The 13,476-nt window shown below is 49.9% G+C and overlaps 1 protein-coding gene across 2 annotated transcripts in view; it reads right to left on the bottom strand.

The window, feature by feature from the left end:
- Positions 1 to 10,907, bottom strand: part of ANKFY1 (ankyrin repeat and FYVE domain containing 1) — a 30,364-nt gene extending 19,457 nt beyond the window's left edge. Inside the window, exons 1-5 of one of the 2 annotated variants that reach the window (XM_050321962.1) lie at positions 10,863 to 10,907; positions 6,386 to 6,578; positions 4,849 to 4,967; positions 2,397 to 2,532; positions 969 to 1,092 (exon numbers count right to left, since the gene is read on the bottom strand). In XM_050321962.1, coding sequence (XP_050177919.1) covers positions 969 to 1,092; positions 2,397 to 2,532; positions 4,849 to 4,967; positions 6,386 to 6,578; positions 10,863 to 10,872 — 582 coding nt within the window. In that variant the 5' untranslated portion in view covers positions 10,873 to 10,907. Of the gene's footprint in view, positions 1 to 968; positions 1,093 to 2,396; positions 2,536 to 4,848; positions 4,968 to 6,385; positions 6,579 to 10,862 lie in introns of both variants that reach the window. The other variant, XM_050321961.1, reaches the window with a different exon arrangement.
- Between the last annotated feature and the right edge of the window lie 2,569 nt (positions 10,908 to 13,476).

The raw sequence follows: 13,476 nt of genomic DNA on the forward strand, positions 1-13,476 counted from the left end.
CAACATTAAAACTGCTGACCCACAGGTTCAATACAGTAATCTTTTTTATGCATTAACACATCAAAGCACTCCCCTGGGCCTTAGTATCAGTCAAAGAAAGAACCATCCACATCTAGATGATGCATTTGAGGTTTAGAATTATCTAAATCCCCACACACAAAGTCTCCTGTTGACAAGCCTTCTTGTGAAGGCCAATCCATTACTCAGTTAATCAAACTTTCCTCAGAATAAAGAGCTCAGAGCAAGTGGAACTTCCAAGTTGGTTCAAGACCATTTCCCTCTCCCTCCATCACTGAGGATAAACTTCCCTGGTTTCTAGGAATTATTTATAGAAGTAAAAGCAGGCCTGGGATTTGGGACCTGTATAGACAGAGACCAACTATGGATGAACTTCTAAACAGTTGTGGAGGCCAGATTGGATAAACAACCCTCCTGCCTATTAGAACAGTCCCTTTTCTGTGGCTGGGGAACCGAGACACTCTGTACAGTGAGGCAGTTCCAACAAACAGAACAACTCTTCAGGTTATGAGCTACTCCCCCCCACACATTCACACCACACAGACAATGGATACAACCTCCAAAGACAATTAAAAACTCTCAAAAGGAGCCACTTAATGTTCTTTGCTTCAAACATGTAATTGTAGAGAACCCCAAACAACACAGTGGCAAAAGTACATGTTATAAAGGCAGCCAGGAGAGATGGGAAGGGAGGAGCCCCCCTGCCTCAGGAGCAGCCCCAGAACTCACACCAGGGCTCAGCTTTTCATCCACCCTGCTGTCAGTACAACAGGTCACCTTAGTCACTGGAAGTTATCAGGAAACCACGAAATCCCCATCCCAACTGGAATGCTTGGAACCAGGAGACACTGCTGAGGTTACACACTGCAGTGAGTTTAGCACAATTCTCCTGACTGAGTTCCTGCACTGTGCAAGCACTTTTGCTCTCGTTCCCTCCTGCCAGGACTCACCCAGTGACTGGCAATGATCTCTGCACAGTAGTTCAGGAGGGTGCTGGCACTCAGCTCCTCAGCAGTCTGGTAGAAACGGATGCAGTTCCTGACATTAACTAGTGACATGACTCCTTTTTCACATCTGTCAAAACAGGAAAGCCAGTGGTCAGCAATCCAACAGCTTTGCTGCAGTCACTGTCCCATCTCTCACAGGGTCCCAATCCTCCTTTTCCCAGATGCCAGCACAAAATGGCTTGGACTTGCTTTACTGTAGGGCTGAGCAGCATAAACATCCTTCAATCAGAGGCCCTGAGAGCAGCTGCCCTAAGAGCAAACTTCCATTGGAATCCAGCCAGCCAAGGGCTATGGTCACACCACACTGCAGGAATCCCAGTTCTCCCCAGGGCACACACTGCATTCATCCACTGCTGTCAAGGAGGGGAGATTGTACCTTCACAGGTCAGGCAGGGGCTGTTCAGATTGGATACTGGGGAAATTCCTCCATGGAAAGGGTGGTCAGGCCCTGGCACAGCTGCCCAGGGCAGTGGTGGAGCCACAGCTTGGAGGGTTTTAACAGGGTTTACCTGTGGATGTGGCACTTGGGGACATGGGTCAGTGGTGGCCTTGGCAGTGCTGGATTAATGGTCAGATTTGATCTGAGAGCTCTGCTCCAGACTAAACAATCCTATTATCCTGTGATTCCATACCTACCAAGATATCTAATAATTCCCAGTGGCATCCTACACACAGGCCTGTAACTGGACCTCCATGAGCAGACACCTGCTAAGCTCACAGCACAACATGAGCACAGCTTTTAGGCTGGCACTAAGTTTGAAGGCAGTTTTAGCACTGGTCTTACAGATATCAACACCTTGGGTCAGCAGATGTGACAGCAGTTTAGTCTGCTCCATGTTGGAGGCACACACATCATAGATTATGGATGTCAGGTACTGCTACAGACACCCCTTGGGCAAAAGGTTCTTCTGTCAAAGGATACTCTGACTAAACCCAAGGCTTTGAAGTTGTACAGAACTTGAGGAGGTTTCAGTTTGTACATTCAGGCTTCTCACTGACACTAAATGGTTCCTCAGAGCACTCCACACAATCAGGATGACAATCCAGCCTCTACTAGAATGGTAACTGTAATCTCAGAAAGGGAAAGCACTGCACTGTTACATTAACCTTATTTCTGAAGAAAAGTTGCCACCAAGATGCACAGAAGAGCAGCTGTTTAAATTAAAATGTCACCTATATCAGCTATGAGAAAAACTGCTACAGTTTCACTGGAGAGCAAGGCTTCATTTCCCATTTCCCATCCACTCTCAGGCTGTATTAGTAAAACCTCAAGACTTGCAAAAGCATCATTGTAGCCAATTGCCAGCAGTTATTTCTATTCAAACAAAGTTGAAGAGTTCAAGCAGATTCAGTGTATTTACTAAGACTCACCTTTCCCTAAGCAGCTGGAGCTGGAATTTATTAGCCAGTTTCATGAGCTCTGTCAGGAAGATATCATCTTCTCTGAGCTCCAGTTCATCTGTGTAGATCCACCTCAGCATTGCCATGGTTACCTCTGGGTCAGCATCTGCTACAGGGAGCAAGAGCATTCATGAAATACCTAAAACCAACCTGCAGCTCAAGCAGTTGCTGTTCCTTTGACTGCTGAAAGTCAGAGCTCCCATGAAAAAAGCCTTGTTGAAAACTGTACTGCTTTAGTTCAACCAAGATGGCAAAAGAGGGGCAAAACTGGGCAAAGGTGAAAGTAATGGCAATGCTGGCACCAAGCTGGAAAAGCTTTTCCCACTGGAGCACTGTGCAGAATGCAGGGAGCCCTACAGCATCATCCCCTTCCTGCTACACAAAAGTTGCACATTTAGGGGCCAGTGATGCCCCTTGGTCCCTCACAGATGGCCAAATACAAAATCTCCACTGTACAAGCACAAAGCCCCTTTCTGATTTAGGAATCCTCTCTCTGGATCACAGCCATGTGTTGTGAACTCCTGCATTCCAAAGGTACCTTGTTACCTCTTGGAAATGACTCCAGAGCACTTCCAACTGCTGGGAACCTTTTCTAGGATGGGTGCAAAAGCGCCAGTTTGAGGAGCTGCTCAGATTTCAGGTGTTGCCAAGATTGCTCACAAACTGATGTTTTACACAGTGAGAAAACTCAACCCTGGGCCCCAGGACACGACACAAGCCCAGTGGCCAAGGACCTTTGTCACCTCCTCACAGGGACAGTGACAACCCTTCTCACAAGGATGCAGATGACAATAACTCCAGGAAGACCAATTACAGCAAAAATACCACTCGTTTAGAAAACCAACCTTAGCCCTTTGAGCTGTTTTGTTTTCAAAATGAAAAAATAAAATTAACAACCTGTAAGAGACTGAAATACCCATCCTAAAACATCTTTAGATCTGCAGAGCACCAGCAGTCCTTGGCATGAACAGCCTCCCAAGAATCAGGAGCTTTGAGTAAGGCAAGTATTTTTTTGGCAAACTTGAAGCAGTCAGAAAACCTACTTGAGATGCACAATCAGCTCTGCCTTGGCAGAGGTAAGGGTGCATCTCCTCCCTCTCAACAAGAGAACATGTGTTCATCTCTGTCTACCCTTTAGAGATTACAAAACAGATCTCATGAACTCTAAAGACACTCAACTGCTGTCTGTATTTTGGAGATAAGATTCAGGCAATCTCAGCTTGCAAGTCCTTAAGAGAACCACAACAATATCCAGGGAGCAGCTTGTTGCTTGTTCCAGCTATTTCATAACCTAATCCTTGTGCCATTTCTCAAATTTTATACAAAATTCAATTTGCCAGTGGAAGGTATCATTTACTAGTGCCTCTTTTAAGCATCATTCTGTAACAGGAAGTGTTGGCACTGTTAAACATGTAAACTGCAGTTACAGTTGAGATTTGCAGCTGAGCTGTGGAGCTAGAAATGCTGTGCACTGCCACTGCTAACAACACCACAATTAACATAAGAGCTTTTTAGTAATAATTTTTGTTAGCACAGCACTCAAATTAAAAACTCCTTGGCATCTCTTTTCTTGTGGTTGCAGAAAGACCCATAAATCACGTTGCAAGGAAGCCCATGCTGCCTCATAAAACCAGCCTGCTGTGACTTGCTGCTCCTTTCCAGTTTGTCTGCACTTGGGATTCATGAGAAGATTAAGTGCAGAAAGTGAAGCCAGTGCTTAATATTCAACATGCCAGTCAGCAGCCTGCTGAACCTCATACCTGCTTTTAATGCTCATAAATTAATTGTATAAGGCTCTTCCACGCTGTTAAGGACAGGGAAGCCTGTCAAGAGGTTCAATCTGCAGGAACACTGCCCAGGGTAAGTACATGCAAGGAACAGCTCCAGCAGAACAAAACACTCACGCAGGAGATGGTCTTGTAGAAACCTTCTCTTCCTCACCTGGTTTGCAAAGGTCTCCAAGTGCCAAAGCAAACACCTTTAATGACCCCAGTACCTGGATTCACTTCCCACACCCCCCATGTTAACAAGCAGCAAGGGATTCCCACGGCACACTGCAGAGAAATGATGCACACTACCTCCAAAAGCCCTGGCCTTAGAAAGGAAGGAGTCAAGTTCCTCCAAACAGATTTGGTTTTCATTATGTTTAGTTGACTCTAGAAAAGGCAAACAGGCCACCAATCTCAACCCCTGTTTGTTAAAGAGAAAGAAGGCAGGTTATTGATTTCACCAGCACTAACACCCAGGTCACAGGCTCACCAGCACCTGTCAGAGACACTGAAATCCGTAATCAACAGATCAAGCACCACTCTCAGTGGACAGCACTGGTCTGGAAGGCACACAGGTAACCTTCCCCCAACAGGCCCTTTCAGCAGTCACCCTAAAGGCAATCAAAGCATCCCATTCCTCAGCAGGGACTGACCTGACAGGTCCAGCTCGTCGGTGGAGGCGAGGTTGGCGAGGCTCCACGTGTCACTGCGCGCCGCCAGCACGAATTTGTGAGCTCTGATGTGCTTGTCCCCAACCTTTATCTTCAGATCACTGAGGAAAGAGCATCAACATGGATAATGCGGACTCCTCCTGTGTTTGGATATGTAGGAATTCAGCATCTCCACATGTCCTGGTATCCACATTTAGGTTCAAGTTGTTGGAGGCTTAAAACACATTTAGTTTGTTAAGCAGAACATGTCAGATGACAACTCTTGTTTTTCTAGGGAGAAATGCAATCAGTCATCAGTATTTCAAGTGCTTAGTCAGGGTGTTTTTTTGACCATTTAAAATGAACAGCAGAAGTCAGGAAGAGCCAACAATCTTGAGGTTAAATATTTATGTCACAGTGTCCATCCTAATACTGTCAGTTAAGCACCAATGGTTTCAGGCAACACCAGCAAGAGCACAATGCTGTTTGACAGCAGGCTGAGTGCAAGGCAGAACCTCCAGCTCCCAGGGGATCAGCTGCCAAGAACACCAATTTCATCCTGACCCCTTTCCACCAGGTTATTCTCTGTAGTTGGAAAATACCTGCCCTGCTTATTTGAAAGGCCCACGGCTTGCAGATGTTCTGGCTGTGCAGGTGAGCTGTGCAGACCATTTAGTGACTCAAAGCTACTACAGGACAAAACAGAGATGTTACTGGACAAAACCTGCACTGGGACTCGCCACCTTTCTCGTTTTATGACCTGTAGGTCCTTTCAGACAAGTGTTCTGTGCCTTTAAAGCTGAAGAGAAATAAAGTGATGCAACTCTTCTGACATATCCTACCTGACAAATCTTTCACCCAGCAGGCTACAGTGAGTTCTTGCAGGCACAGACCCTTCTCTCAGGGAGGCTCATGAAGAGATGGCAGGGCAAGGAAGTTTAACCAAAATATTTTCCCCTTACATGACTAAACTCCTTCATTATCTTGGCATTGCTTTCAGGAACAGCATAGAAATTGAGAAATATCATTGTAGTTTCACAACTAAATCAGCTCAGGGATCCAGCGTATTGGAGGTGATCCTTAATGTGCCTATGGGAAAGAAACCATTAAACCTAATTATGTGTTGAGATTCAAAAATACAGGATCATGTGTATCACTGCATCACATATCACTAATACAACCAGACAAGCCAAGTCAGTCAGGCTTCTTTACACACAAAAGGAGCACAGAACTGGCTGCAAGGACAGAGCTTTCAAGAAAGTAGGGTTTCCAGGTGTGTTGTGTAATTATTCCATCAACTAGACCAGTTCAAAGTCACTTCTGTTCAGAGGGAATTTGGCTGTTTACAGTGATCATGGTCAGTTTTCTTTGAGTTTATCTTAAGTGTCAGCCTTGGAGACAAAGTTCTGCTTAGAGCTGGATCCAGTGTGCCACCTGATCTTCCAACTGCAATCAATTCCCACCGTGCAGCAAACACCTCCCCTAAGCCCAGGGCCTGGTGTAGCCATGAAAACCCAAGGTCCCCGAGGGGGCTCCTCACCTGTACTGCTCCTGCTGGTAGAGCTCAGCCACGATGCTGAGCAGCCGGCTGATGAAGGTGTCGCTGGCATTGTCCTGGTTGGCCTCCACAGCCAGGAGGCTGCACCTCCTCTCCGTGTCCACCAGCTTCTTCTGCAGCTTCACGTACTCCTGGCGGAGCAGCAGCAGGTGCTTCTCCAGCTTGGCCACCTCCTCTGCAAGGCAGGCACAGCGTTACCCAGGTGAGGCTGAGACGTGCACAGCTTTGTTTGGTGCCTGAGGGGAGCTCCCCCTCAGATTACACGTGGAGTTCATCACATGGCACCCCAGGAAGAGCCTCTCCTCTTCCACTGCCCTGGAGCATCTCACCCCCAATATTAAACCTCCTATTTCGTATCATTTCTATAAACACATCAAAAAACATAACACAGTGATAGAAGGCACTTACAAAGGAAGTTCTGAACCCTGTTTTGTCAGGAATGCTCTGAGCTTTGTAAAGCCATGGGAGTCCATGACTGTGGGAACTACGGTGGGGTAGAGGACAAACTCTTTGGTTCTTAACCATTTTTTCAGGCTGGTTAAGACGTCATTTGACTTTACAGCTGAGACTTAAAACACAAGTGAGCATCAGAACAGTTGCTGAAGTATCATATCTGTCTTAGCTACTGTCAGCTAAGAAACACCTTAAAAATCTAACCAATGAGTTGAAGTGGGAAAGTTGCTACAAGATTACTCCCTACCAGCCAGGAGTTCATCATTCCATGACTTTCCCTCAAATATTTACTAAATATCACTAATACAAACAACGAGAAACTGAGCCCTGTTGGTCAGTGCTTTCTTCTGCAGAGAAGTTCAACAGCACAGCTGACCTTGGCCTTGCAGACAGAACACCTCACTCAGCCTCTCCTCTCCCAGCTCTGCAGCAAATGCTCCCTCCCAAGTCTTTTAACTTAACTGGTGCAATGGATGAACAGAAAGCAACGTATTTTATTGTGTGTTTGTACTTGTATCCTCTGGAGGTACTTCCTTCACCAGCCTTTTACTCAGCTTCATCCTTTCACATTTCACAAGTATCATCTCCTCTGGGATAGCTTCCCCTTTCTACTGAAATACGCTGTGATTTCAGAATTGTGCCACACCAACCCTCAGAGAGGGTTTGAAATCCTGCTGTGGTCAGTCCTTCCCTCTGAAGATGAATGTAGTGGTGGTGTTCTCAGAATGAGAAGGGCACAGCTACTGTGGCTTCCTGGCTGATTCAGGAGGAAGGGGTGAGGGGCCACGAGTGCTGCTGTCCCAGCAGGGAAAGCAGGAGTGTGACAGGAACCCAGAGCGAAAGACATCGAGAACTGCACCAAAAATTGGGGTATGAACACCCCCACTGTCCACACAGCCAGAGTTTCAGGTGCCACAGGAATTCAAACACCAGGAATGAGCTGCCCACTGAAGCTCCCAGCACAGAGAAGGAAGGGCTGCACCTCCCAGCCCAGACCTGGGAGTGGGAAGGTGGGAATAAAGAACCAGCAGCAGAGGTGACATCTGCAATACTGCCATTCTACCAATGTCAGCTCCCTGCCTCCAAATCAGCCTGAATTCACCAGGGCACAAGGCAGAACTACCCTAAGACCCTAAAAAGCAGTAACTGAGGTTTTGTGCATCACTGACAATCAGGCTGCCCCCAGGGCAACCCCAGACAATCCCTACTGGCAGTGAAAGCCCCTCAAGGAACCAAAGCTGTGAGAAATCCCCTTTTCAGACTGACAGCATGTTCTTCCTGCAACCTCACTGAGAAGGACTGAGAGGCATTTGCTTACTTAACAATCACAAGAGTTGTAGAATAAGAGCTTCTGTTATTCTACATGACAACCTGCACACCTGTTGTGTAGTGGCCACACTTGAGGACAATATTTGATCTCAGAGCACATTTCAAGTGCACGTTCAGGACAGATCTCAACATCCAGTTAATCAACACTCACTGAAAAGAGCAAAAGCCTCAAGTTTTCCCTGCATATTGTTCACCTGAAGAGTGAACAAACCAAATGCACAGTTACTGCAGGCACACCCCCCCCAATGAAGATCTCTGCCTCAGTACACTGGAGGGCCAGACTCAGGATGACACCAGTAAGTCTCTGGCTAACCATCAACCAAAGGACTCAGAGAGGAGATGCCTGGGCTCAGCAGAGAGGGACACACACAGCAACTCCCCCTCTGAGCCACTGAGCTCCCACAGGGCCAGGCAAGAAAATGAAAGCAGGGTTTGTTAACAGCTTTGTGGCAGATAGACCAGCATCTCATGAGCTGGCAGTTTATATCCCAGATCAAAGACTTCAAAGAGCACTTCAGGAAAGGCCACTCAGTTTTTCTTACAGGAGAAGGCACAAAAAGCACTTGAGAGCAACTGGATGGTGGAATGCAAAGAGATAAGCAGGGAGGCAACAGGCAATGGGGAGACAGATAGCACATCCCAAAAACTACAGGAAGGGCCTAGTGCAAGCTTGTACTGCAGAAACCAGTAGAACTGTTAAAATCCAAGTGCTTTTCCAAATCCCATCAGAGTAAATGCATTTGGAGGGTGTCACCAACACCCTTCAAGCACAGCAGCAGCACTCCAGGAGCCCTGCAGGGCTCACCAGAGCCTGACAGAAGGACCCATCACACTGCCCACCCCACCCATCGTAAAGCACTCCCAGAGGCAATAAAGACAAACTTTTGTTTGCTTATGAAGCGGAACCGAGTGAAATACTTCAGAATGATGAACTATTTCCTTACCCCCTCGAGTCAGGCCCTTCCTTCACTGCTCCACACTCTGAGCCTCAGCCCCCCCAAAGCTGTACAAGCTGCTGCTTTCTTGTTCTGCCTCATTTTTGCCCACTTTTGATCTTCACCCTGAGTGACACCACCCCAAAGCTGCCCAGCAAACTTCCTGCTGCTTGACATTCAAGCCTTAACCCAACACTTTCCACTCACAGCTGCGTGTAACCTGCATGCAGAGCTCTGGTATTGGTGGTACAGAACTCACAGGAATTCCAAACACTCAGCCCTTGTCCTCATGAACCGTTTAGTTTGCAGGCAGGAACTGCAGGAAACCTAATTCAGGACTTTTGTACACACAGGCAACACCTCCTTAAGAGAAAGCACCAGGTTCTGAGCAGATGAGCAGAGTTTGACAAGCTCCCTTCTCAGCAAGCAGTCACTTTCCAGCTGACTCTGTAATGCCATCAGTTCTTAACTAGAAAAATGTTTCTGCATCCAATTACCTTGTTTGAAGGGACCAAATGAGCCTCTCTGCCAAGATACCCTAAGGAACCGAGTGAGGAGAGCTACAACTCCAGCTTATTCCTGTTCATGCAGAACCATTCACTGCTCACGCCCTTCCTTCAGCCAAAAGATCTGAGAATTGAGTCAGGGAAGGCTCTCTGAGCAGCACAGGTGTCTGCACCAGGGCTTGCACCAACTACAGGCTGATTCTGCAGAGCAGGACCCTGAGCCAGAGCCTCAGATCCCTGAGGGTCTCAGTGGGGGAAGCGTCAGCACCTGAAGCCAACCCGGACATCTAAAGCCCCCCAGAACTGGTCACCCAGGCTCAAAAACGAGCCTAAGAGGCTGCTCAGCTAAGCATGGAGCTGTGGTATTCCAGCACTCAGGAAGTTTGGAGTTGCTCTAAGGATTTATCAAACCAGCCTGACTGCAGCATCCGCTCAGCTGATGCACGGCAGAGAGCAGCATCTGCTACGTCCCAGGCCACCTTCCACAAGTGGTCCCAAAATTCCACCACTGTTCAGAGCCGCCCTTCAGGAGCTGAAGGCTGTGCTTTGGAGACTGGAAGCTCGTTTCTTTTGTAACTCGTGGCATTTTAGCTCAGTTTGCCGACTCAGTTCCCTCCGAGAAGAAAAAGAGGAACCTCGTCTTGCAGAAACGAGTAGAACTGTAAAATTCCAAGCGTTTTTCTCCGAATCCCGTTAGACTGAATTGATGTGAACGGTGTCACAAGCACCTTTCAGGCAAAGCAGCAGCACTCCGGGAGCTCTGCAGACCTCACCAGAGCCTGCCAAAAGGGCTGGGGCACAGGTGACCGGGAGGCTGCAGCACAGCCCCGGCAGCTCCAGGGAAGGACGGCCGGGATGAGCTCCCGGGACAGCCCGGGATGAGCCCCTCGGACCGGGCGGCCCCGCCCGCGGCTCCGCCGGACCCACCGCCCGCGGGGAGGGCTCGGCGGGACGTCCCAGCGAGCTCCCCCCGCCCGCAGCACCCCGGAGCCTCAGCGTCCCCACACCATCCCCACACACCGCCTCCTGAGGGACCCGCGCCCAGCCCGCCCCGGGGGTGCCCGCCCGCGGCCCCCGCCACCTCCCGCTCGCCTCCGGGGCAGCCTGTCCCCCCCGCCGCGGGCAGGGCGAGCCCGCCCCGGCCCGGGGAGCGGCGGGAGTCGCACAGGGGGCAGCCCCGGGAGCGGCGGAGCCCCCCGGCCCCGCCCGGCCCCTCGCCCGGGCTCCCCCCCTCACCTTCCGCCATGTTGGCTCCGGCGCCGCAGCTCTCGCGAGAGCGCCGCGCTTTGGCGGCGGGGCGGGCGGCGCCTCTCGCGAGAGCAGCGCGCGCCACGGCCGCGCCCCCCACACGGCGGGGCCGGGACCGGGCTGTTCCCTGCGCGTTATCCCGGCTCGTCCCGCCTTATCCCACCTCAAACCGCTTTATCCCGCCTCTTCCCGCCTCAAACCGCTTTATCCCGCCTCTTCCCGCCGCTCTTCCTGCCCCGCCGCCGGGACCGGCCTCCGGGAGCCAGCCCCGCCCCGCAGCGGCGAGAAGCACCGTGCGCTTCCCCTGGCTGAGGCGCCCGGCGGTGCCGGGGATACCGTGAGGGCGGGGAAGGGACCGGCCGGGAAACCGCCCAGCCCCGGGGGAACGCAGCTGGGCATCACCTCCGCATCACCCCGGCTCCACCGGCACCGCCGCCTGCGCCGCTTTTATCCCAAAAAACGCTTGCTGCTGCTCACCCGGGGCCAGCGCAGCTCGCAGCCATCGCTCCTGTCATCGGCACTTCCAGAGAGTTCCTGCTTTTCTTTCGGAGGCAGCAGTCCTGGACACTGGAGCTGTGCCCCCCTGGGCGTTGAATCTGTGCCCCCTGGACACTGGAGCTGTGCCCGCGGACACTGGATTTATCCCTGGACACTGGATTTGTGCCCCCCGGCCACTGATCTGTGCCCCTGGACACTGGAGCTGTGCCCGGTGGGTTAAAAGTGGTTTTGAGAGTGGACAGCAATGACCAAGGTACCAGGATCATCTTCCCAGCACAGCTACCCCTCAGCTGTTCTCGTGGCTCATCATCTCTCCTGCTTACCTGGAGCAGAAAATGCCAAGATTTTTTTTTTTTTTTGCCTGCCTTAAAGAGCAAATTACAATTAAACGTTTGAAGACGTTATGCAGAGTATTGTTTTATAAACATCATTTTCTCTGGACTCCACCATGAAGGGACCTTTGAGGAGCTGCTCTGCATCGTGTTGGTTTTCTGTGCCAGCAAAACCAGAACTGGGCTCAGGAGAGCCCCAGACTGTGAATTTCTGGACATACCACAGAACAACCCCTCTCATTTTGCACAGCCTGATGCCAGCTGTGTATGGCTGTGCTGTGTAGGATATTACACCACTGCTTATGGTGTCATTGATCATTCTGAGGAACTGGAACAGCTATTGCTGCCTGATCAGATTTTGGTTTAATTTCTCGGTAACAAGAGAGATCAGATTTCAAACTACTGCCATGTTTTGCATCAGGGAAATCAGCCATCTCCTCTGAGGATCTGCCTGGGCAGGAAGGTGTCCTATGACAGTCTCTGTTTAAACCCCAAACAGCCTCTGGTTTGGTTTGAAATCACTGGTGCTGCTTCTGAAGAGGCAGAAAGGAGGAGACTCGTGGTGCTGCTCTGTGTGCAGGGATGGCACTGACCCAAGAGCAGGGCACCAGATGGTACAGACACAGCAGAGTCCACCCCCCACCGACCTCCCAAACCCAAAATACACTTCTAATCACTTCAGAATTCGTGTCCTCCCTTTATTGATTGCCCAGTGTTTTCTAGGCATCACAGCAGGAGGGCATTTCAGCCCAACAGCCCTTCTGATTTAGAGATCTTCTCTGATGCATGAGGGGCAGCATAGAGAAATATAAAAAAGGAACTAGGATGGCCATATTACTCTGGTGTTTATTAATATTTGATGCTTCTCCTTTCCCCCCAGTGATGCAGAGTTACCTGGAACACAGACCACTGTGTTGGGGGGGAAAATCAGCTCAGAGCCTCAACCATGATGAGGAGCCCCCCGAGAACCAGCAGTGTAACTGAGCACCCAGGATGGACAAACACCACAGGCTGGACAATCCAAACCAGACAGGAGCTCTTGGGGCAAGTGAAACCATGGAATGCTGGTTTGCCTGCTTGTTCCCCAGGTATCCTCACATTCCTTGGCCACACTGCAGCTCCTCAGGGGTGTTCCCATCTGGTGGGGCAGTAACAGTCACAGCTTGTGCCCCTTTAGTGTGGGGCAGGAATAAAACAGAAAGCCAAGTGTGATCACAGCAAAGTGAAACAGGCCCTTTCCAGCCCTGCCACAGCATTCCTACAACCTGCACACTTGGCAGCAGCCCCTGAGCTGCCTCTTTCCTTTAGTCAGTGGGCATCAGCCATCCCTGCAGCTTGGACAGCCTGACAGTGTCCCACAGGAACGTTCCTTTGGAATATCTGGGTCATGGGGAATCACAGACATGTATGTGAATAATTTACGAGGAGGGGAATGAATTCCAGTGCTGTGGAATTCCCAGCTCTTCCACAGCACTGCAGCAACACTGACATTTCCAGCCCTACCCCCTGAAGAACAAACGAGCAGCAATTCTGGAGAGCAAAGAGAAATAAAGCTTTAAAGTGTTTTGTGAAGTTACAGGTGAGTCTGTGGTGAACTCTGTTGAACTTGCTGAAAGCAGGAATTACCTGGAATTGTTCTCAGCTCCAGATACACTGGGGAAAGGCAGCCTGTGGGGGAAGAAATCCATTGCCAGGTGTAAGAAGAGCAGGTTCTTCCCAGTGTTGTGTTTGTGGGAAGAGTGGCACCATGCCACTGAAATTCTGCACAGTCC

This window comes from Myiozetetes cayanensis, unplaced genomic scaffold, assembly GCF_022539395.1.
Source record: "Myiozetetes cayanensis isolate MyiCay16 unplaced genomic scaffold, myiCay2020 scf27, whole genome shotgun sequence".
Taxonomy (NCBI): Eukaryota; Metazoa; Chordata; class Aves; order Passeriformes; family Tyrannidae; genus Myiozetetes; species Myiozetetes cayanensis.